General features: G+C 39.6%; 1 protein-coding gene across 1 annotated transcript; it reads left to right on the plus strand.

Moving 5' to 3' along the window:
• Nucleotides 1-17,761: 17,761 nt before the first annotated feature.
• On the plus strand, nt 17,762-18,481 carry LOC147341251 (uncharacterized). Its single transcript, XM_086387951.1, has 2 exons — nt 17,762-17,958; nt 18,123-18,481. The coding sequence occupies exons 1-2, from the start codon at nt 17,821-17,823 to the stop codon at nt 18,384-18,386; spliced, it is 402 nt and encodes a 133-aa protein (XP_086244077.1). The 5' UTR covers nt 17,762-17,820; the 3' UTR covers nt 18,387-18,481.
• The last annotated feature ends 5,555 nt before the right edge of the window (nt 18,482-24,036 follow it).

Below are 24,036 nucleotides of genomic sequence, written 5' to 3' on the forward strand. Positions count from 1 at the left end.
AACAGAAGCAGGAGACATTAAGAAGAGGTTGCAAGAATACAAAAACTATACAAAAAATATCTTAATGACCCAGATAACCACAATGGTGTGATCCCACACAAAAAGCCAAACATCCTGGAGTGTGAATTCAAGTGGTCCTTAGGAAGCATCACTACAAACAAAGCTAGTGGAGGTAATGGAATTTCAGTTGAGCTATTTCAAACCCTAAAAGATGATGCTGGGAAAATGCTGCACCCAATAGACCAGCGAATTTTAAAAACTCAGCAGCAGCAACAGGACTGGAAAAGGTCAGTTTTCATTCCAACCACATTGAAAGGTAATCCAAAAAGTGTTCAAAGTATCACACAATTCACTCATCTCACACACTAGCAAAGTAGTGTAGGCTTCAGCAGCACATGAACCGAGAACTTCTAGATGTTTAAGCTGGATTTAGAAAAGGCAGAGGAACCAAAGATCAAAATGCCAACATCTGCTGGATCATAGAGAAAGCAAGTGAGTTCCAGAAAGCGTTGACTTCTGCTTTATTGACTGCAGCAAAGCCTTTGACTGTGGATCACAGCAAACTGTGGAAAATTCTTAAACAGATGGACAAAAATGACCAGACAAATTTCCCTGCCTTCTGAGAAATCTGTATGCAGCTCAAGAAGCAACAGTTAGAACCATACATGGAACAAAAGACTGTCCAAATAGAGAAAGGAGTATGTCAGGGCTGTATATTGTCACCCTGCTTATTTAATTTCTATGCAGAGTACCTCATGAGAAATGCACAAGTTGTAATCAAGATTGTGGGAGAAATATTAATAGCTTAAGATATACATATGATACCAACCTTATGGCAGAAAGCAAAGAGGAACTAAAAGCCTCTTGATGAAAGCAAAAGAGGAGAGTGAAAAAGCTGGCTTAAAATTCAACATTCAAAAAACTAGGATCATGGCACCCAGTCCCATCATTTCATGCCAAATAGATGGGCGGGGGTGGGGGGAAGGAAACAGTAACAGACTTTATTATCTTGGACTCCAAAACCAATGAAGATGATGACTGCAGCCATGAAATTAAAAGATGCTTGCTACTTGGAAGAAAAGCTATGACCAATCTAGAGAAGATATTAAAAAGCATAGACATTACTCTGCTGACAAAGGTCTGTCTAGAAAAGCTATGGTTTTTCCAGTAGACATATGGATGTGATAGTTGGACCACAAAGAAAGTTGAGCACTGAAGAATTGATGCCATTGAACTGTGGTGCTGCAGAACACTCTTGAGAGTCCCCTGCAGACCAAACCAGTCAATCCTAAAGGAAAGTAACCCTGAATATTCATTGGAAGTATTGATGCTGAAGTTGAACCTCCAATACTTTGGCCATCAGAGGTGAAAAACCAACTCATTGGAAAAGACTCTCATGCTGAGAAAGATGGAAGGCAGGAGGATAAAGAGATGACAGAGGATTAGATGGTTGGATGGCATCATCGAATCAAAGGTCATGAGGTTGAGCAAATTCCAGGAGATGGTGAAGAAGAGGGAAGCCTGGTATGCTGCAATCCATGGGTTCGCAGAGTCGGATATGACTGAACAATCAAACAAGAAATCTAGTGAAAAGAACTTTAACTAAAAATTCTGTGGGCCTAAATGAAGTTCAGACCATCCAAGACCTGACCTATTTGTGGAACTCTCCAGCTTTATCCTCTTTAACCACCATAAAAACCAAGCCAGTCTCCTTCCTCTGCTCTCTTAAAACATTCTTGAACCTGTTTGAGAGCTTGTTCTGCTCTCCCCAGAAAAACTCATTATATGATTAATGAGTTTTTTCATACTCTCTGGGTGTATGTGTCATCAGTCTCGACATTCAAACCAAATTTTGGTTGAAGGATCCATTCTGTCTCTGTTGAGTTATGGCAGCAATTGGCCCCAATAGCAGAAGACTGAGATGCTGTTCCTTACCACCAAGTGTCTTTTCTCTCTACTTTCGCTTTCAAAATGGCTCTGCCGTATGCTGGTGAACAGGTACTTTGAGCTACTGCCATCTGGCTAGCTGGTTCTTTGACTTTGTTTCTTTGTGCTGCATTTGTGAACACCTGCTGAATCTTTGACCACCATAAATCAGTTTAGCCAGTTGGCATGTAGGGAAATGATTATTGAATTGGGACCCTCCGTTCAGCAGTTCTGAATTGTGTATCTCAACCTGGACTTATGTGTGAGTCTCAGGTAGAATTTCAAAATAACTCCTGACTGATACTAACCTCAGAAAAATGATGCTTACCTTGGGAACACTGGATGTATCTCAATCATATGTTGTCCCTCTTTCTATATGAACTCAGGAGGAAAGCTGATAGTCTGTTTAATATACAGGATGGTCATATATACTCATATGGAGGAAGAGTAGTTACTATGTGGGATGCTGTAGTCATACTTCTAAAAGTAAATGACTCATTGTGTGTTTCTGTGTGTATGTCTGTGTGTATGTGGTCAGTCATGTCTGACTCTTTGTGACACCATGGACTGTAGTCAGCCCAGCTCCTCTGTCCATGGTATTTCCCAGGCAAGAATACTGGAGGGGGTTGCCATTTCCTCCTCCACGGGATCCAACCTGCATCTCCTGCATTGGCAGGTGGATTCACTAGAACCTTAAAAATGCTCCTTCTGCTGTCACCTAGGCCTCAAAAATAGAAATGATCTGGATCCTCTGGGCTCTAGAGAGAAACATCTGTGTACTTCATGATGAAGCCAAGAGATTAATTCAACCATTGCCATGGGGAAGTCCACAACACTTAGAGTACTAACTTGATTTGAGCTCCTCTGGAAAAACAAACTTATAAAAACTTTTAATTATAAGATCAACATCTTAGGATCTAATGTAAAAACCAAGACAAAACTCCAAATTGTCAATGTCCTCAGAAACGAAAAATCTAAAAACTTGTCACAGCAAAGAGGAACCTAAGAAGGCGTAATATAGATCGACTGAATTTAATGTAGTATCCTGGATGGGATACTGGGACAGCAAATGGACATTAGGCAAAACCCAAAGAAAGTTGATAAAGTCCAGACTTTGGTTAACAAAACTGTTGCTGCATTGATTCACTAAGTTGAATCAATGTTCCATGCTAATGTACAATGTTAATAAGAGTAATTAGTTGTGGAGTACACCAATATACTCTTCATAAATATTCTGTTGGAGAAGGAAATGGCCACCCACTCTAGTGTTCTTGCTCGGAGAATTCTATGGAAAGATGAGCCTTGAGGGCTGCAGTCCATGAGGTCACAAGGAGTCAGACACGACTGAGAGACTATGCACAATTATTCTGCAATTCTGAAACTTCTAAAATAAAAAAGTTTTTTTCTAAAACCACAAAATACTAGATCTGGAAGACAACAGAATTAAGCACTGAATGGGGCTGACCATGAGGAATGGTTTGGAGGGAACACTCGCTCCATAACATGTACACCACAAGAACTGAACCAGAGAACATGAGGAAGAGTGGAAAGTCAACTTGGGAAGGCTCTTTAATGGGTGGTGAGGAAGCACACACTTTCCCAAACCAGAGGACCTAGACTCCTCTGCTCCCTTCCCCTCCGCCATGGATTTTCATGGGTGGCGATTTACATGTCATGCCATTTCAGGTCTACCATTCGAAGGAGGAATTGCTTGCTGACCAATCAAAGCTAATGGTTGTGGCTCTTAATTGTCCTAGGAAGGTATATAGAGAGGCCAGGAGCTACTTGGTGTAGGCCACTGTTGCTATATGGCAGAAGTAATTGAGGAAGTGAAGGCGGAGTCGTCAGAGACTGAGATACAGAGCCTAAGTTTAGAGCAACAAGCGTCAAGCACTAAAGGAAGGAAAAGAAAAACCTTTGATCAATCCAATGACAAGGATACTGAGAAGGTCAGATTACCCTACTCATGTTCCTTCTCTTTATCCCCCACCTGAGATTTACCCTGCCCTTGCCTGGCAAAAAAAAAAAAAAAAAAAAAAAAACCCACCTCAATCCTCACCCATTCTCTCAAATGCTCCTTCCCAACCTCCTTCACTAATGTCTTTCTGTATGATATTGTTTTCTTAACAGATACGGGAGAACTTTAGGAAGTTAAAATTAGCCCTTTAGCAGAAAGCGGAAAGAAATAAAGGGACAATGTCAATGATACTAGTCTTCTACCACCACCAGCAGAAGAAAAAGAAGGATGAAAATCAGCCAATGGCAGATGAACAAATCCCGGAGAATTCTTCCAACACTTCTCCTGACAATTCTCCAAGTACCCCCATGTGCCCACCTGGAGCCCAAGACCTTGCGATATCTGCAGTCACTCCAGGAAAAGCCCTGGGAGAATAGTTGTTTGTGAAAGGTCAGTGTACAGCAATGGTCACCTCTGTAGAGACCAAAGTACTCAGATGGTGATGATTAAAATATCAACAAGCTGTTTAAAAATGTGTGTATATCTGGTTTTTTATGATGGGGAGGGGAGGAAAGGAAGGGTCAAGTGTGTGAGAAGGGAGGGAGGTGGAATCCTTTCAGTTTGGGGCCCAGACCAGCCAGTCCATAGTTAGCTAGACACTGGGAAAAAGGACAGGATGAAGACTGAGCACTGAAGACTGAAGATTTCTGAGCACGGAAGACTTCTTCCTGAACACTTTATCCCACTAGTGAGGAGGAAAAGAACTTGGCATTTCTGTGTGTTTGAGAGGTCCCAGATGGGGAGAGGGGTGGTGTATGAGTGGTGGCCATGTGTAATAATCAGATGCCACCTTTGATGTTTGACAATTGAGTTTTTAAGCCTCATCAGTTTCTGTTCCTCTTCTGGCCCACATTTAGGCAAGCTGATAAAAACAGCCAGGGAGTAAAGGAACATACAATAGAAACAGATATACCTAACCCTAACCATTGGAATTATTGCCTTGCCTATATTTCACATAGCAAAAACATACATTACCCCAAAATAGCCTCCAGTGCACGTAGACATTCTGACCCCATGAATAACAAAACTAAGTCTTTGGCCTCTATAATCATCTTTAAAAATATGAGACCCTATGGACCTTTCCCCTTAGTTAAAATAACACTTTCCCGCTCAGTTGTTGTTTTTGTTTTTAATTACTTATTTTGATTGGTGGCTAATTACTTTACAATATTGTTGTAGTTTTTTCCATACATCAACATGAATCAGCCATGCATGTTCATGTATCCCCCAGTCCTGAACCTCCCTCCCACCTCCCTCCACACACCATCCCTCTGGGTTGTCCCAGAGCACCAGCTTTGAGTGCCCTGTTTCATGCATCAAACTTGCACTGGTCATTTTTTTACATATGGTAATATACATGCTTCAGTGCTATTCTCTCAAATCATCCCACCCTTGCCTTCTCCCACATAGTCCAAAAGTCTGTTGTTTACATCTGTGTCTCTTTTGCTGTCTCACATATAGGGTCATTGTTACCATCTTTCTAAATTCCATATATATGCATTAATATACTGCATTGGTGTTTCACTTTCTGACTTACTTCACTCTGTATAATAGGCTCCAGTTTCATCAATCTCATTAGAACTGACTCAAATGCATTCTTTCTTTATCAGTCACTTCAGTCACACAGTGGTGTCTGACTCTTTGCAACCCCATGAATAGGAGCACACGAGGCCTCCCTGTCCCTCACCAACTTCCAGAGTTCACTCAAATTCATGTGCATCGAGTCGGTGATGCCATCCAGCCATCTCATCCTCTGTCATCCCATTCTCCTCCTGACCCCAATCCCTCTCAACATCAGTCTTTTCCAATGAGTCAACTCTTCGCATCAGGTGGCCAAAATATTGGAGTTTAAGCCTCAGCATCAGTCCTTCCAATGAACACCCAGGACTGGTCTCCTTTAGGATAGACTGGTTGGATCTCCTTGCAGTCCAAGGGACTCACAAGAGTCTTCTCCAGCACCACAGATCAAAAGCATCAATTCGTTGGCGCTCAGCTTTCTTCACAGTACAACTGTCACATCCATACATGACCACTGGAAAAACCATAGCCTTGACTAGACGTACCTTTGTTGGCAAAGTAATGTCTCTGCTTTTTAATATGCTTTCTTTATAGCTGAATAATATTCCTCTGTGTATATGTACCAAAACTTCCTTATCCATTCATCTGCTGATGGACATCAAGGTTGTTTACAGGTCCTAGCTATTGTAAACAGTGCTGCAATGAACATTAGGGTACATGTGTCCCTTTCAATTTTGGTTTCTTCAGAGTTTATGTCCAGCAGATGGGATTACTGGGCCGTACGGCAGTTCTAATTCCAGGTTTTTAAGGAATCTTCACACTGTTCTCCATAGTGGCTATACTAGTTTGCATTCCCACCATCAGTGTAAGAGGGTTCTCCTTTCTCCACACCCTCTCCACCATTTATTGTTTTTAGACTTTTTGATGGCAGCCATTCCAACTGGCGTGAGATGGTACCTCATTTTGGTTTTGATTTGCATTTCTCTGATAACGAGTGAAATTGAGCATCTTTTCCTGTTTGTTTAGCCATCTGTATGTTTTCTTTGGAGAAATATCTATTTAGTTCTGTGGCCCACTTTTTAATTTGGTCATTTATTTTTCTGGTATTGAGCTTCATGAGCTGCTTGTATGTTTTACAGATTAATTATTTGTCAGTTATTTCATTTGTTATCATTTTCCCCCATTCTGAAGGCTGTTTTTTCACCTTGTTTATAGTTTCCTTCATTGTGCAATAGCTTTTAAGCTTAATTAGGTCCTACTTGTTTATTTTTGTTTTTATTTCCATTACTCTGGCAGGTGGGTCATGGAGGATCTTGCCAGGAGTTATGTCAGAGAGTGTTCTGCCTATGATTTCCTCTCAGAGTGTTATATTTCTGGCCTTACATTTAGATCTTCAATCCATTTTGAGGTTGTTTTTTTTGTTTTGTTTTTTTGTTTTGTTTTGTTTTTTAATATGGTGTTAGAAAGTGTTCTAGTTTCATTCTTTTTCAGGTGGTTGACCAGTCTTCCCAGCACCACTTTTTAAATAAATTGTCTTTTCTCTATTGCATATTTTTGCCTCCTTTGTCAAAGGTAAGTTGGCTAAAGGCATTTGGATTTATCTATGGGCTGGCTATTTTTTTCTACTGATCTATATTTCTGTCTTTGTTCCAGTACCATACTGTCTTGATGGTAGCTTTGTAGTATAGTCTGAAGTCAGGCAGGTTAAGTCCTCCAGTTCCATTCTTTTTTTTCTCAAGATTTTTTTGGCTATTCGAGGCTTTTTGTGTTTCCGTACAAATTGTGAAATTATTTGTTTTAGTTCTGTGAAAAATACTGTTGGTAACTTTAGAGATTGCATTGAATCTGTAGATTGCTTTGGGTAGTGTGCCCATTTTAACTACACGGTTTCCTCCAATCCATGACCATGGGATATTTCTCCTTCTATTTGTGTCATCTTTGATTTCTTTCATCAGTTTTTTACATTTTTCTATAATAGGTCTTCTGTTTCATTAGGTAAATTTATAGCTAAGTATTTTATTCTGTTCATTGCAATGGTGAATGGATTTTTGAAGATTCAGTCTAAATAAAAGAAGTATCTTCACAGATTGAAACATATTATAGGAGACTTATTTAGAGGTGCTATGATTACCCTCACCCCTGCTGCACTTAACAGACGAATTTTACTTTATCTTAAACCTGGAAAACAAGACCAGTGCCATGACACCAAGCATGTATCTTTGGTGTCATGGCACCACTCACTAGGGCTCCATGTATTACTGAAAATACTGCTTCCACCAAATAACTGGTAGACACTTTGTAGTCTTAGCAAAGCATTTGTCTAGCATGCTCTTTCCAGTGCCTATTTAAACAACCTCTCAGCTACACTTAACCTTCACCTTCAAAGGGACATGAAACACCTTCACCTGGCTACTCAGTGGGCCCAGTGTCCACATCTACTATCTCATATAGTATTTGCAGGCATTATTTTCACCAGCTCTAGCATTTTCCAGTATACAATTATGACCTCACACTGGTGACATCCTTCTCTGAGGAGATTCCTATGACACACATAGTACACAGCCCCACCACTTCAGTTAAGATCTTGAAAATTCTTTGGTAAGTGCAGGACTGCTCCAATATTGACAGTGTTGAGAAACAGCTTTTAGTCTTCTTAGTATCCATATTGTTAAAACAAGCCCAACTATTTTAGACATCTTTCAATTCTGCAGGGAACATTTCCTCATATACACATTTTTTTTAATCTATAATTTCCAGATAGGCTCACCTTGAATGGAACTCCCTGCGTCAAAAATTCTAAAATCTGCCTAAATTGCCATAGAACAAGCACTCAAATTAGGGGCTCCTGAAACTTCTTCACTGTGCAAGCTTTAGTAACCTTCTCTCATGTGTCTTGGAGTCCCTATACCATCAGTGATGGTTGTTGGTTTCATGGGCTTCTGATACAAGGAACTGCCCACCTTGGACCATTGATGTATGCCCTCAGTGTAGCAATTGTGGGTACATTTGGACTTCCCTGGAAATATAGACTATCTCACGTCTTGAACCTATGACCCTCCATATTCAGCTGCCCATTTGGCCTTTGATTACAGAAGCAGCAGTCTGCAAGATCAGCATAGCTAGTATGGTCTTCTTGCTACAGGATGGAGCTGAACCTGGGCCCTCTGCATACCCTATATTCAGGAAAGACTAACTTTCCCTGTGCTTAGTCCCCTGTTAGATTCCACAGTGCTAGACGAGTTCATCTCTTAAAACCCTTGAACACCTGGGGAGCCCCTTAGGATCAACACAGTGAAAACCAAAAGGATTTCTTTCACATAATCAATTTAATCATCACTATCACTTGATGGAGCTTGCTTGAGTTGCTGCTTTTCATCACTTAATCAGAATGTTTCTGATAAAGGACAGGACCCAAAGGTCAGCTCAAACAACCAAACATTAGGCAGTTATCTTAGCAGAAATGTCTTGGCCAACAATTGGCCCCACCTTTACACCTTTATAGATCTTTGGGCCACTGCCAATGGACTGACCACCTGTTCTGGTCAAGTCAATCAATTCCTAACCAAGTTTGTCTCATTTAGCATAAAGAACTCATGGAATCTCTTGCCTCCCAAGAGGTTATACCCAAAATGTAAAGCAAGGTCACACATTCTCTGCACATGTTAAAAACACAATACAATGTCTCACCATGGCACACCTTATCCTCTTTGGAGTTCTACACATTAATACAAACCAAGACACTCATTTCACTTTTCAGAGTACACAGTTCCAGCTTCTGAACAAGCTACACAATGGAACCCGCACCTCCTTTACTGGTCTCATGCTTCAGGTGCCATAATTGTCTACATAAACAAGTCTAAATTAAATTAAATGTGCAATGTCCTAGTTATCAGACAACATCATTGGTAAATTGTAATACAGATTGATCCCATTTTTTATTCAGTTTTATAGAGGTATAATTGACAAGTAAAAATTGCATATGGTTAAGATGTAGAACTTGATGTTTTAATAGTATCTATCTATACATATATCTATAGAATGAAAGAATCACAATCATTTAATAACGCATCACCACACAGTTACTATGTCTTTTTCCCTCTTTTTTTCTTTTTGGCCTAACTCTATTTTGATGCATAACTCATTATGTGAGTAATAATCCTTTTCATACTTTTTGGTGTATGTGTACAATCATTAGTCTTGATATTGAAATGAAATTTGGGGCAGGGGTTGTACATTTCATTTCCATGAGATGACAACAAGCTCACATATTTCTAAAAGCATATATATGTGTGTGTGTGTATATATATATATATATGTGTGTGTGTGTGTGTGTGTGTGTGTGTATGTGAGTGTGTATATATGTATGTATATATACATATGAGTATGATATTTCATCTTGAGATTAAAATATGATATCTTGAAAGTCTCTTGGACAGCAAGGCGATCCAACCATTCTAAAGGAAATCAGCCCTGAATATTCATTGGAAAGACTGATGCTGAAGCTGAAACTCCAATAATTTGGCCACCTGATGCGAACAACTGACTCATTTGAAAACACCCTGATGGTGGGAATGACTGAAGGTGGTAGGAAAAGGGGATGACAGAGGATGAGATTGTTGGATGGCATCACCAACTCAATGGACATGAGTTTGAGTAAGCTCCAGGAGTTGGTGATAGACAGGGAAACCTGGCATAATGCAGTCCATGGGGTCACAAAGAATGGGACACGACTGAGAGACTGAACTGAACTGAACTGATGATATTTTAAGAAAGAAACCAATATTTCAGGAAACAAATATATGTTGAGTGCCTAGCATGTATCAGATATTGTTTTTAATTCTGGACTTGCAGTAAAGGACATAAAGTCAATAGCTCCTGTCATCAAGTAATTTTTATTTTCATGGGCATTGGGGTGGTTCATGGTATTGGTGTGGGGCAGAGGAGAGCTGCTTTGGCTAAAAGGTGTGGGGACACCTTCTCTGAGGAGTTGATATTTGCATCAATATTTGAATAATGGGATACAGTTAGTTGTGAGAAGATTTTGAAGGACAGCATTTTAGGTAGAATAACAAGCAGCCGTATCATGAGGCAAGAACAAGAATAGGGTGTTGAGGAAGTGCAAAAGGTTGAGTGGAACTGGAGTTCAGTCAGAGAGGGGCAGAGCTGAGAGAGATGACTGAGACTGGAGAGGTAGAGATGAGGTCTTGTAGGGACTTGTGGGGTGAGAACCTGGATTTTATCTTATATGCACTGGAGAGCTGCTAGATGGTTTGATAAGGGAAAGCAATATAGTCTGATTTCTGTTTTAGAAGATTCACTGAATGTTGTGAACTCTGTAGGATCATAGGAGTGTCAGACTCCTGGCATATACAGGTATGATCTGATGATGACTGAGACTAGGGTTGTAGCAGAGTGAATATAGCAGTATCTAGTTGAGCAGTTAGAACCACTGGATTTCAAGTTCAATCTCAAATTATAGCTTCAAGGCCTAAATGCTATTTGACCTTGAGTTAGTTTCTTAACTTCTGTAAGACCTAGTTTTCTTCCCTGTGAAATGGGAATGAGAGCATGTGTTTATCTCTTAGAGTCATTCTGGGATTGAATGGAACAATTTATGTGCAACACCTGACATTATATTAGAACATAATAAGCATATGGTTAAATGGCTTCTGTTTTTATCAATGATACAAATACGTACATACATACATATGTACATGCCTCTTGCTTCTTTCTTCCCTAATCCAGAATCTAGCATTTCCTGTGTTAGCTGACATTAGCTCATGTACAATGTGCCTTTTTTTTCCCTTGAAAACACAGTATTTGGGCGCATCTTTGCTCAGTGTTTAGCCATCTGACACTTTTAGATAATGTGTCCATATATGGCTTATGATTAATTTATTTAATAAGTGTCAGTAGTATCTGATTTATTATCTTCTCTTTCTACCTTATGAGTCATTTCTGGAATACCTACCTCCTTTTCTCCAACCTCTACCATGGGTCCTAAATGAACAGCAACCCATATTTTTTCCCTAGCTGCAAACAGAACATGCTGAGCGTAGTCAGACTGCTTTGACAGTTGCTTCCTTCCATTAAATTCAGCTTTGAGTTCTTCTTTCCTCAGAAAAATCTGCTTGCATTTTTCAAAGCAGGTTCCCATTTGCTTACTTCCTTAGAAGGGACTTTTCCAAAGTCCCTTGTTCCCCTGATGCTTTTACTTTCTCATTTTGGTCTCTGATATTTGCCCATCTTTCCACATTAGCATCATTTAAGACTGTGAGTAATAAGCTGTTTACTGCCTTTTCCACATAACCAACTAGCACTAGATATTTCCTTCCACTTGAAGGAATTGCTTTCCTTTCCCCACCCAGAGCTGCCGAATGATGAAAGTTCCCTCATTCTTTAAGGCTCAACACAAGTGGTGCTTCTGCTCTGAAATCTCTCAGCCACCAATGTCAGCAGAGTCCATTACTCCTGCTGTCCTTAGAGGAACTTATATTAAAGCAATTGCCACTTTGTATTAAAATAGTTCATGTACCTATATGTCTTGCCCAGTATGCAATATACAACAAGGACAAGCATATTTCATTCATCTCTGTAACCCCAACCACCTGAACACAGGGGACACAATATTATAGTCACTGCTCAATGCATGTTTTATGATCTTCTGGAGGAGTGAATACTCAAATAATTCTGCATATACTAGATCAAGTCCCCCTCTTTATAATGTTTGCTTTAGAAAATGTTAAACTTTAAATCATTTAAAATTTTTATTGTTAAATATTCAAAGGACAAGGATGAAAGTAAAAAAAAAGGAACTTAAGCACAAAAAACTGCAAACACCCTGTTATATGTACACTACTACAACTATCTTTCTGTACATGGCTCTAAATAGATTCTAAAGAGATGAAAGCAGTATTTTAACTATTTTTCACTTGCTAATTTAGACCAAGAGTTTTCATAGCTTTAAAATTTGTTGAGTATTTTAGAAAAGCCAATGGAAAATTAATAAACTAGACATTATGTTCATCCAAAATAATAAACACATCAGATTAGGATAGACTGAGAAGTTTACATGGGATCTTGTTGTATTCAATTAGAGTAGTATAAGATTATCTGCTATCAGAGAAAATAGATCTATCTGGTATAGCTGAGAATTCAAATAGAAACTTTGGTATGTTTATTTTACATGAAAGTTGAATTTTCAAAGCAGTGGTGAAACAATGATCTGTTTAGTAAACTGTGCTGGGATAAATAGTTTTTCATATGATGCTAAACAGTCAGCTTCCAATCTGACTGTGGATCAGATCATGAACTCCTTATTGCAAAATTCAGACTTAAATTGAAGGCAGTGACCATTCAGTTATGACCTAAATCAAATCCCTTACAATTATACAGTGGGAGTGACAAATGATTCAAGGAATGAGATCTGATAGACAGAGTGCCTGAAGAACTATGGACAGAGGTCCATGGCATTGTACAGGAGGCAGTGATCAAGACCATTTCAAAGAAAATGAAGTGCAAAATGGTAAAAGGGCTGTCTAAAGAGGCCTTAGAAATAGCTGAGAAAAGAAGAGACGCTAAAGGAAAAGGAAAAAATGAAAGATATACCTATGTGAATGCAAAGTTCCAAAGAGTAGCAATGAGAGATAAGAAAGCCTTCCTCGGTGATTAATGCAAAAAAAAAAAAAGAGCAAAACAATAGAATGGGAAAGACTAGAGATTTTTCCAGAAAATTAGAGATACCAAGGGAATATTTCATGCAAACTTAGGTACAATAAAGGACAGAAATCATACAGACCTAACAGAAGCAGGAGATAATCAGAAGTGGTGGAAAGAATACACAGAAGAACTATACAAAAAAGATGTTAATGACCCAGATAACCATGATGCTGTAATCTCTAATCTAGAGCCAGACTTCCTGAAAGGCAAAGTCAAGTGGGCCTTAGGAAGAATCACTACAAACAAAGCTAGCACAGGTGATGGAATTACAGTTGAGCTATTTCAAATCCTAAAAGATGATGCTGTTCAAGTGCTGCAGTCAATATGCCAGCAAATTTGGAAAACTCAGCAGTGGCAAAAGGACTGGAAAAGGTCACTTTTCATTACAATCCCAAAGAAGGGTAATGCCAAAGATTGCTCAAGCTATCACACAATTGCACTCATCTCACATGCTAGCAAAGTAATGCTGAAAATTTGCAAAGATAGGCTTCAGCAGTATGTGAACAGAGAACCTCCAGATGTTCAAGCTGGATTTAGAAAAGTCAGAGGAACCAGAGATCAAACTGCCAACATGCATTGGAATGTAGAAAAAGCAAGAGAATTGTAGAAAAACATCTACTTATGCTTTATTGACTATGCCAAAGCCTTTGACTGTGTGGATCACAACAAATGTGGAAAATTCTTAAAGAGATGGGAATACCAGACCACCTTACCTGCCGCCTGAGAAATCTATATGCAGGTCAAGAAGCAATAGTTAAAACCGGTCATGGAACAATGGTCTGGTTCCAAATTGGGAAAGGAGTACATCAAGGCTGTATACTGTCACCCTGCTTATTTGACTTCTATGCAGAGTGCCTCATGCAAAATGCTGGGCTGGATGAAGCACAAGCTGGAATCAAGATTGCCAGTAGAAATATCAATAACCTCAGATATTCAGATGACACCACCCTTATGGCAGAAAGCGAAGAGAAACTAAAGAGTCTCTTGATGAAAGTGAAAGAGGAGAGTGAAATAGCTGACTTAAAACTCAACATTCAAAAAACTAAGATAATTGCATCCAGTCCCATCACTTCATGGCAAACAGATGGAGAATCAAAGGAAACAGTGACAGATTTTATTTTCTTGGGCTGCAAAATCACTGCAGACAGTGACTACAGCCATGTAATTAAAAGATGCTCGGTCCTTTGAAGAAGAGCTCTGACAAACCTAGATAACATATTAAAAAGCAGAAACATTACTTTGCTGACAGTGGTTCATTTAGTCAAAGCTATTGTTTTTCCACTAGTTATGTATGGATGTGAGAGTTGGACCATAAAGAAAGCTGAGTGCCAAAGAATTGATACTTTTGAACTGTGGGGTTGAAAAAGACCCCTGAGAGTCCCTTGGACTGCAAGAAGATCCAACCAGTCAATAGTAAAGGAAACTAGTCCTGGATATTCATTGAAAGGACTGAAGCTGAAGCTGAAGCTGAAGCTCCAAGACTTTGGCCACCTAATGTGAAGAACTGACTCATTGAAGAGACTCTGAGGCCATGAAAGAGTGAAGGCAGGAGAAGAAGGAGACAACCAAGGATGAGATGGTTGGATGGCATCACCAACTCGATGAACATGAGTTTGAGCAAGCTCTGGGAGTTATTGATGGACACGGAAGCCTGGAGTGTTGCAATTCATGGGGGTCACAAAAAATCAGACATGACTTACTGACTGAACTGGGGCAGAAGGCTCCACCCTATGGCAGAAATCAAAGAGGAACTAAAGAGCCTCTTGATGAAGGTGAAAGACGCAAGTGAAAAAGCTGACTTAAAACTCAACATTCAAAAAACTAAGATCATAGCACTTGGTCCCGTCACTTCATGGCAAATAGATGGGCAACCAATGGAAACAGTGACAGACTTTACTTTCTTTGGCTCCAAAATCACTATGGGCAGTGACTGCAGCCATAAAATTAAAAGACATTTCCTCCTTGGAAGAAAAGCAATGAAAAACCTAGAGATTGTATTGAAAAGCAGAAATAACACTTTGCCTACAAAGGTCTATATAGTCAAAGCAACAGTTTTTCCACTAGTCATGAATGAATGGGAAAGCAGGACAATAAAAAAGGCTGAGTGCCGAAAAAATTGATTCCTTGAACTGTGGGGCTGGAGAAGACTCTTGAGAGTCCCTTGGATTGCAAGGAGTTCCAACCTGTCCATCCTAAAGGAAATAAGCCCCAAATATTCACCTGAGGCAAAGAGCTGACTCATTGGAAAGACCCTGATGCTGGAAAAATGGAAGGCAGGAGGAGAAGGGGATGACAGACAATAAGATGGTTGAATGGCATACCCAACTCAATGGACATGAGTTTGAGCAAGCTTCAGGAGATGGTGAAGGACAGGGAAGCCTGGTGTGCTGCAGTCAATGGGGTTGCAAAGTGTTGTACATGATTGAGCAACTGAACAACAACAACAAATCTAATGAAGAGCACTTTAACTGAAAACAATACAAGAAGCTTGGTTATAATGGTTGTGAGAATTGAAAACTACTAAACACCTTGAATTTACATACAGTTTTCTATAAAAGAGCCCTACCACACCTCTTCCCCTATTTATCTATATCTGATAAGAAAGCCCAAGTACTCTCTTCTCTGGGCCAAAATGAAGGTCAGACCAAGCCCTGACCTGTGTGTGGAACTCTCCAGCTTTATCCCCTTCAACCAGCATAAAAGCCATGCAAGTCTCCTTCCTCTGCTCTCTTAAACCATTCTTGAATCTGCTTGAGAGTTTGCTCTGCTCTCCTCAGAAAAACTCAATGTGTGATTAATAATTTTTTTCATTCTCTGGATATATGTGTCATCAGTCTCAACATCCAAACCAAATTTTGGTTGAAGTGTCCATCCTGTCTCTATGGAGTGATGGCAGCAACTGGTCCTAAGAGAAGAAGACTGAGATGCTGTCCCTTACCACCAGGTGTCTTTTCTACTTTGGCTTTTGAACTGGCTCTACCGTATGCTGATGAACAAGCACTTTGAGTTACTGCCATCTGGCTAGCTTGTGCTTTGACCTTGCTTCTTTGTGCTGCATTTGTGAGCACCCACTAAAGCTTTGACTAACATAAATCAGTTTAGCCAGTTGGCATATAGTGAAAGGATTATTGGATTGGAACTCTCTTTAAAGCAGTTCTGAATTGTGTCTCTCAACCTGGACTTATGTGTTAGTCTCATGTTGAATCATGTGCATCAATTCCAAAATAACTCATGACTGATACTAACCTCAGAGAAATGATGCTTACCTTGTGAACACTGGTTGTGTCTCAACCATATTTTGGCTCCCTTTCTATATAGAACTGAGGAGAAAAACTGATAATCTGTTCAATATACAGGATGGTCACTCATGGAAGAAGAGCAGTACTTTGTAGGATGATGAAGGCATACTTCTAAAAGTAAATTACTTTGTGTGTGTGTGTGTGGCAGGGGGGTGTCTGTGTGTGTATGTCTGTGTGTGTGACTGTGCATAGTCAGTCATGTCTCACTCTTTGTGACTCCATGGACTGTAGCTGGCAGGCTCCTCTGTCCATGGTATTTCCCAGGCAAGAATACTGGAGTGGGGTGCCATTTTCTCCTCCAGGGTATTCAACCTGGGTCTCCTGCATCTCCTGCATTGGCAGATGGATTCACTAGTACCTTACAAAATGCTCCTTCTGCTGCCACCTAGGCCTCAAAAATAGAAATGATCTTGATCCTCTGGACTCTAGAAAGAAACATGTGTGTCACCTCTGTGTCAAAGCTAAGAGATTAATTCAACCATTGCCATGGGGAAGTCCACAACACTGATAGTACTAACTTGATTTGAGGTCCTCTGGAAAAACACTTATAAAAACTTTTAACCAAAAGATCAGTAACACCACAGGATCTAATATTAAATCCATGAAACAAGACTCCAAATTGTTGATCCTCAGAAATAAGAAATCTAAATCTTGTCATAGCAAAGAGGAACCTAAGAAGGAATAACATGGATTGACTAGTTGCAATGTAGTATCCTGAAAGGGTTATGGGACAGGAAAAGGACATTAGATAAAAACCAAGGAAATCTAATAAAGTCCAGACTTTAGTTAATAATACTGTTTCAGTGTTTGTTCACTAAGTTGAATAAATGTTCCAGTAATGTACAATGTTAATAAGGGGAATTGGTTGTGCAGTATACAAGTATACTCTTCACAATTACTCTGTATACCTAAAATACTAAAATAATTTTTTAAAAACACAAAATACTAGGTAATTAAATCTGGAAGACAATAGAATCAAACACTGAATGGGGGTAGCCATGAGGAATGGTTTGGAGGGAACACTTGCTTCCTAACGTGTACACTATGGGAACTGAACAGAGAACATGAGGAAGCACGGAAAGTCAACTTGGGAAGGCTCTTTAATGAGTGTTGAAGAAGCACTCCTTTTTCCTAACCAGAGCACCTAGACTCCTCTGAACCCTTCCCATCACCCATAAATTTTCAAAGGTGGTGCTCTGTGATGTCAAGCCATTTCAGGGCTACCATTGGCTGGAGAATTTTCTTGCTGACCAATCAAAGTTAATGATTGTGGCTCTTCTTTGTCCTGGGAACGTATATAGAGAGGCCAGGAGCCTTGGTGTAAGCCACTGTTGCTACAACATGGCAGAAGTAACTGAGGGAGTGAAGGAGGAGGAGTCAGAGATTGAAATAGACAGTGTAAATTTAGAGCAACAAGAATCAAGCGCTAGTGGAAGGAAGAGAAAGAAGTCTGATCAATTCAACACATTGGACAATGAGGTCAGATTAACCTACTCATGTTCCTCATCTTCATCCCCCACCTGAGACTTACCCTGCTTTTCCCTGGCATAAAACCCCTCCTCAATCCACACCCCTTCACTCAAAGTTTTCCTTCCCATTCTCCTTCACTAATTTCTTCCTGTATGAATTTGTTTACTTACTAGATACAAGAGAACATTAAGAAGTTAAAATTAGCCCTTCAGAAGAATTGGGAAAGGAAGAAATGGACGACATCAATGATGCTAGCCTTCAACCACCAGCAGCAGCAGAAGAAGAAGAATGAAAATCAGCCAATGGTGGATGAACAAATCCCAGAGGGTTCTTCCAACAGTTCTCCCAACAATTCTCCAAATACCCCTATGTGCCCACCTGGAGCCCAAGACCTTGAGCAATCTGCTGTCCCTCCAGGAAAAGAACTGGCAGAATAGTCGTTTGTGAAGGGATCAAGCATGCAGCAACGGTCACCTCTGTAGAGAGCAAGTACTCAGATGTTGATGATTAAAATATCAAAAAGCTATAAAAAGATTTGTGTATCTATTTTTTGATGATGGGGAAGAGGGGAAGGGAAGTATCAGGGAGGTGAGGAGGGAGGGAGGTGGAATCCTTTCAGTTTGGGGCCCAGACCAGCCAGTCCATAGTTAGCCAGATACTGGGAATGAGGACAGGATGAAGACTGAGCACTGAAGACTGAAGATTTCTGAGCACAGAAGACTTCTTCCTGAACACTTTATCCCACTAGTGAGGAGGAAAAGGACTTGGTATTTCTGTGTGTCTGGAAGATCCCAGCTGGGGAGAGGGGTGATGTTGGGGTGGTGGCCATTTGTAATAATCAAATTCCACTTTTGATGTTTGACAATTGAATTTTTAAACCTCATCAGTTTCTGTTCCTCTTCTGGCCCAAATTTGGGCAAGATGATAAAAACAGCCAGGGAGTAAAGGAACGTACAATAAAAACAGATATACCTAACCTTAACCATTGGAATTCAGAGAAAGCAGTGGCACCCCACTCCAGTAGTCTTGCCTGGAAAATCCCATGGACAGAGGAGCCTGGGGCTGCAGTCCCCGGGGTCGCTGCAAGTCGGACACGACTGAGCGGCTTCACTTTCACTTTTCCCTTTCATCATTGGAGAAGGAAATGGCAACCCACTCCAGTGTTCTTGCCTGGAGAATCCCAGGGACGGTGGAGCCTGGTGGGCTGCTGTCTATAGGGTCACACAGAGTCGGACACGACTGAAGTGACTTAGCAGCAGCAACCATTGGAATTATTGCCATACCTACATTTCCCATAGCCAAAATATCCATTAATCCAAAATATCCTCTAGTGCATATGGATAATCTTGCCCAAGAGTTAATAACATTAAGTCTTTGTCCCCTATAATCATCTTTAAAGATATGAGATCCTATGGACCTTTACCCTTAGTTAAAATAGCACTTTTCTCCTCTTTAAAAAAAAAATTTAATCTAAATGAAAGTAGGGCCTTCACAGATTGAAGCTCATTATAGGAGACCTCGGAGAAGGCGATGGCACCCCACTCCAGTACCCTTGCCTGGAAAATCCCATGGATGGAGGAGCCTGGTAGGCTGCAGTCCATGGGGTCGCTAAGAGTCAGACACGACTGAGCGACTTCACTTTCACTTTTCTCTTTCATGCATTGTAGAAGGAAATGGCAACCCATTCCAGTGTTCTTGCCTGGAGAATCCCAGGGACAGGGGAGCCTGGTGGGCTGCCGTCTATGGGGTCACACAGAGTTCGACACGACTGAAGTGCAGCAGCAGCATAGGAGACCTATTTAGAGAAGGTGTGATTATCCCCAATTCTGCTGCACTTAACACACAACTTTTACTTGATCTTAAACCTGGAAAACAAAAATAGTGCCTCACTGTGAACTTGTACCCTTCTTGTCATGGCCCTGCCATGTATATTATTGAAAGTACTGCTTTCTCTGAATAACTGGTTGATACTTTGCAGTCATAGCAAAGCATTTGTCTAGAATGATCTATCCAGTGCCTATTTCAACAACCTCTCAGCAACACTTGACCTTCACATTAAAAGGAACACCTTCACCTGGCTACTCACTGGGCCTCGAGTTCACACTTTCCATCTCACACAGTGTTTACAGGCAATATTTTCATCAGCTCTAGCTTTTTCCAGGTACACAATTATGACTTCACACTGATGACATCCTCCTTTGAGGAGATTCCTATGACCCACATAATACACAGTCCCACCACTTTAGTTAAGATCCTGAAAATTCTTTGGTAAGTGGAGGACTGATCTAATCTTGACAGTGTTGAGAAACAGCTTTTAGTCTTCTTAGTACCCATATTGTAAAACAAGCCCAACATGTTTTAGACATTCCTAGATTCTGGAGGCAACATTTCCTCATATACACATTTGCTTGCTCTGCAACTTCCAAATAGACCCTCCTTGAATGAGACTCCCTGTGTCAAAGATCCTAGAATCTGCTTAAATTGCCATAGGACAGGCACTGCTATTATGGTCCCCTGAGACTCCTTCACTGTGCAAGCTTTAGTAACCTTCTCTCATGTCTTGGAGTCCCTGTACCATCAGTAATTGCCATTGGTGTCATGGGATTCTGATACAAGGAACTGCCCACCTTGGACCAATGTTGTATGCCCTTAGTGTAGCAATTATGGGTACATTTGGACTTTCCTGGAAAAGTAGACTCTCTCAGGTCTTGAACCTATGACCCTCCATATCCAGCTGCCCATTTGGCCTTTGATTATGGAAGCAGCACTCTGAAAGCTCAGCTTAACTAGTGAGGCCCCCTTGCTACAGGATGGAGCTGAACCCGGGCCCTCTGCATACCCTATATTCAGGAAAGACTAACTTCCCCTGTGCTCAGTCCCCTGTTAGATCTCACACTGCTAGAAGAGTTCATCTCTCAGAACCCTTGGACACCTGGGGAGCCCATTAGGATCAACACAGCAAAAAACAAAGGGAGTTCATTCACTTAACCAATCGTATCATCACTTACACTTGATGGAGCTTGCTTGAGAGTTGCTGCTTTTCATTTCTTAATCATAATACTCCTGATAAAGGACAGGACCCAAAGGTCAGCTCAAATGGCCAAACTTTAGGCAGTTATTTTAATAGAGAATGTCTTGGCCAACAACTCGCCTCATCTTCACACCTTTATAGATCTTTGGGCCACTGCCAATGGGCTAACTGTCTGTTCTGGCCAAGTCAAACAATTCCTAACCAAGCTTGTCTCATTTAGGGTAAAGAACTCATGGAATTGCTTGCCTCCCGAGAGAATATACCCAAAATATAAATCAAGGTTACATATTTTCTGCACATGTTAAAACCACAATACCATGTCTTACCCTGGCACTCCTTATCCTCTTTGGAGTTCTACACATTGCTAGAAACCAAGACACTCATTTTGCTTTCAGAATACACAATACCAGATCCTGAACAAGACATACAATGGAACTGTCATTCCTTTACTGGTCTTATGCTGCAGGTGCAATATGGCTTACATAAATATGTCCACATTAAATTAAACATGAAACATTTTAGTTATCAATTGATCATATGGGTAAATTGTAGTAGAGATTGATCCCATTTTTTATTCAGTTTTATTGAGGTATAATGGACAAATGAAAATTGTATATGTTTTAGGCATAGGACTTGGTGTTTTGATTGTATCTATATCTATCCATATATCTATAGAATGAAAGAATCACAATCATCTAATTACCCATCACTACATAGTTACTATTTTTCTCTCTCTCTCTTTTTTTTTTTTTTTTTTTGGCTTAACTCTATTTTTGATGCATAACTCATTATGTGAGTATCCTTTTCATACTTTCTTGGTGTATTTGTGGCATCATTAGTCTTGACACTGGGATGAAATTTGGTGCAATGGGTGTACATTCCACTTCTATGAGAGGAAAAATGCTCACATATTTCACAAAGCCATATATATGTATATACGGAGAAGGCAATGGCAACCCACTCCAGTGTTCTTGCCTGGAGAATCCCAGGGAAGGGGGAGCCTGGTGGGCTGCCATCTATGGGGTCGCACAGAGTGAGACATGACTGAAATGACTTAGCAGTAGCAGCATGTGTGTGTGTATATATATATGTATGTATATATGCATATAGTATGATACTTTAAGAAAGATACCAGTATTTCAGGAAACAAATATGTTTTTAGTGCCTAGTATGTGCCAGATATTGTTCTTAGTTCTGCACTTATGATGAAGGACATAAAAGTGAATAGTTCCTGTCATCAAGTAATTTCTATTTTCATGGGCGAAGAGGTGGTTCATGGTATTGGTGTGGGGCAGAGGAGAGCTGCTTTGGCTAAAGTGGGTAAGGAAACCTTCTCTGATGAGTTAATATTTGAATTAAGATTTGAACAATTAGATATAGTCAGTTGTGTGAAGATTTTGAAGAAGAGCATTTTAGGTGGAATAGCAGGTAGCCATGTCATGAGGCAAGGGCAACAGAGCCCCAAATACAAGAAGCAAAAACTGACAGAATTGAAAATAGATACAGACAACTCAGTTTTAACAATTGGAAATGCCAATATACTACTTGTAATAATTAATAGAAAAAACTATACAGAAGTTGAACAAAGAAATAGAGAACTTGGACAACACTATAAACCAACTAGACCTGACAAATATATCAAACACTCCATACAGCATTAGCAAAGTACACATTTTTCTCAGGTGTACATGGAACACTCTTTAGGACAAACCGTATTTTAAGCTATAAAGCAAATCTCAATAAATTTTCCTACAATATACATTCTCTGACCAGAAAAGAATAAAATTAGAAATCAATAAAAAAACAAAATTTGGAAAATTTTTGCCTAAATTAAACAATACAGTTTAAACAATACACAATACACTCCCAAGTAACCAGTGGATCAAAGAATAAATCATGGGTAAATTTAAGAAACACTATGAGATGAATTTTTTTCCATTATTTATTTTATATTTGAAAGTTTGGGCCTTTTGACCACTTTCACCTGTTTTATGTAAATAAGGGAATAAAACCCAGTAAACTCAAATCAATAACCTATCCTACCACCTTAAGAACTTATAAAAGAAGAACAGTGTAAATCTAAATCAAGTAGAAGGAAGAAAATAATGAAGTCTAAAAAAGAAATACAGATTAGAAGAACAGGAAAAATAAAAAGCAAAAGCTGCTTCTTTTAAAAGATCAACAAAATCAACTAATCTTTAGCTAGACTGACCAAAACAGAAAGAGGATTCAAATTACTAAGTTCAGGAAAGAGAGGAAATGAAACACTTGTTCACACAAAAATGTATACCCAAGTGTTCACAGCAGCATTATTCATAATAACCATAAGTAAGAACCACCCAAATATTCATCAACTGCAGAATGGATAAACAAAATATGATGTATCCACACAATGGAATATTCAGTTCAGTCGCTCAGTCATGTCCGACTCTTTGCAACCCCATGGATTGCAGCATACTAGGCTTCCATGTCCATCACCAACTCCCAGAGCTTGCTCAAACTCATGTCATCAAAACCAAAAGCTTTGATTCTTTTAAAAACCAAATATTATTTAGCTATAAAAACAAAAGAAGTTCTGACACATGCCACAACATGTATGAACCTTGAAAAGATTAAATCAGAGAAGCTATACACAACCAGCCACATATTATATAATCATATTTATACAAAATGTCAACAGGCAAATTCTTAGAGACAGAAAGCATATTGGCAGTTGCCACACCTGAGGAAAAGGAAAAATAAAGTGACCACTAATGTGTAGAGGGTCTCTTTTTGAGTGATGAAAATCTTCTGCAGTCACATAGTTCTGTTGATTGTACATCTTTACATATACTAAACATCAGTTAATTAAAAAGGGTAAATGTTATGTGTAAAATAATGATAAATAGTAAATAAAATAAACACATAAAAGTTATTATAAAGTTGTATATTATACTCAGTTATTATTTTAAAAATTCAGCCAAAATATCATCTATGAGCCAGTGTAAACAATTTCCACAATTAGTCACTCCTACCTCTGTTTCCATGACAATTATTATATTCTATTTCACCATGAT

The sequence above is a fragment of the Bos grunniens genome, chromosome X (genome assembly GCF_055505025.1).
Source record: "Bos grunniens cultivar Pamir isolate PY7600 chromosome X, Bosgru_T2T1.0, whole genome shotgun sequence".
NCBI classification, from domain to species: Eukaryota; Metazoa; Chordata; class Mammalia; order Artiodactyla; family Bovidae; genus Bos; species Bos grunniens.

Coding starts and splice junctions, on each gene's coding strand:
- LOC147341251 (XM_086387951.1), top strand. CDS start 17,821: ATGGCAGAAGTAACTGAGGGAGTGAAGGAGGAGGAGTCAGAGATTGAA. Junction 17,959..18,122: donor TCAACACATTGGACAATGAG/GTCAGATTAACC, acceptor TTTACTTACTAG/ATACAAGAGAACATTAAGAA.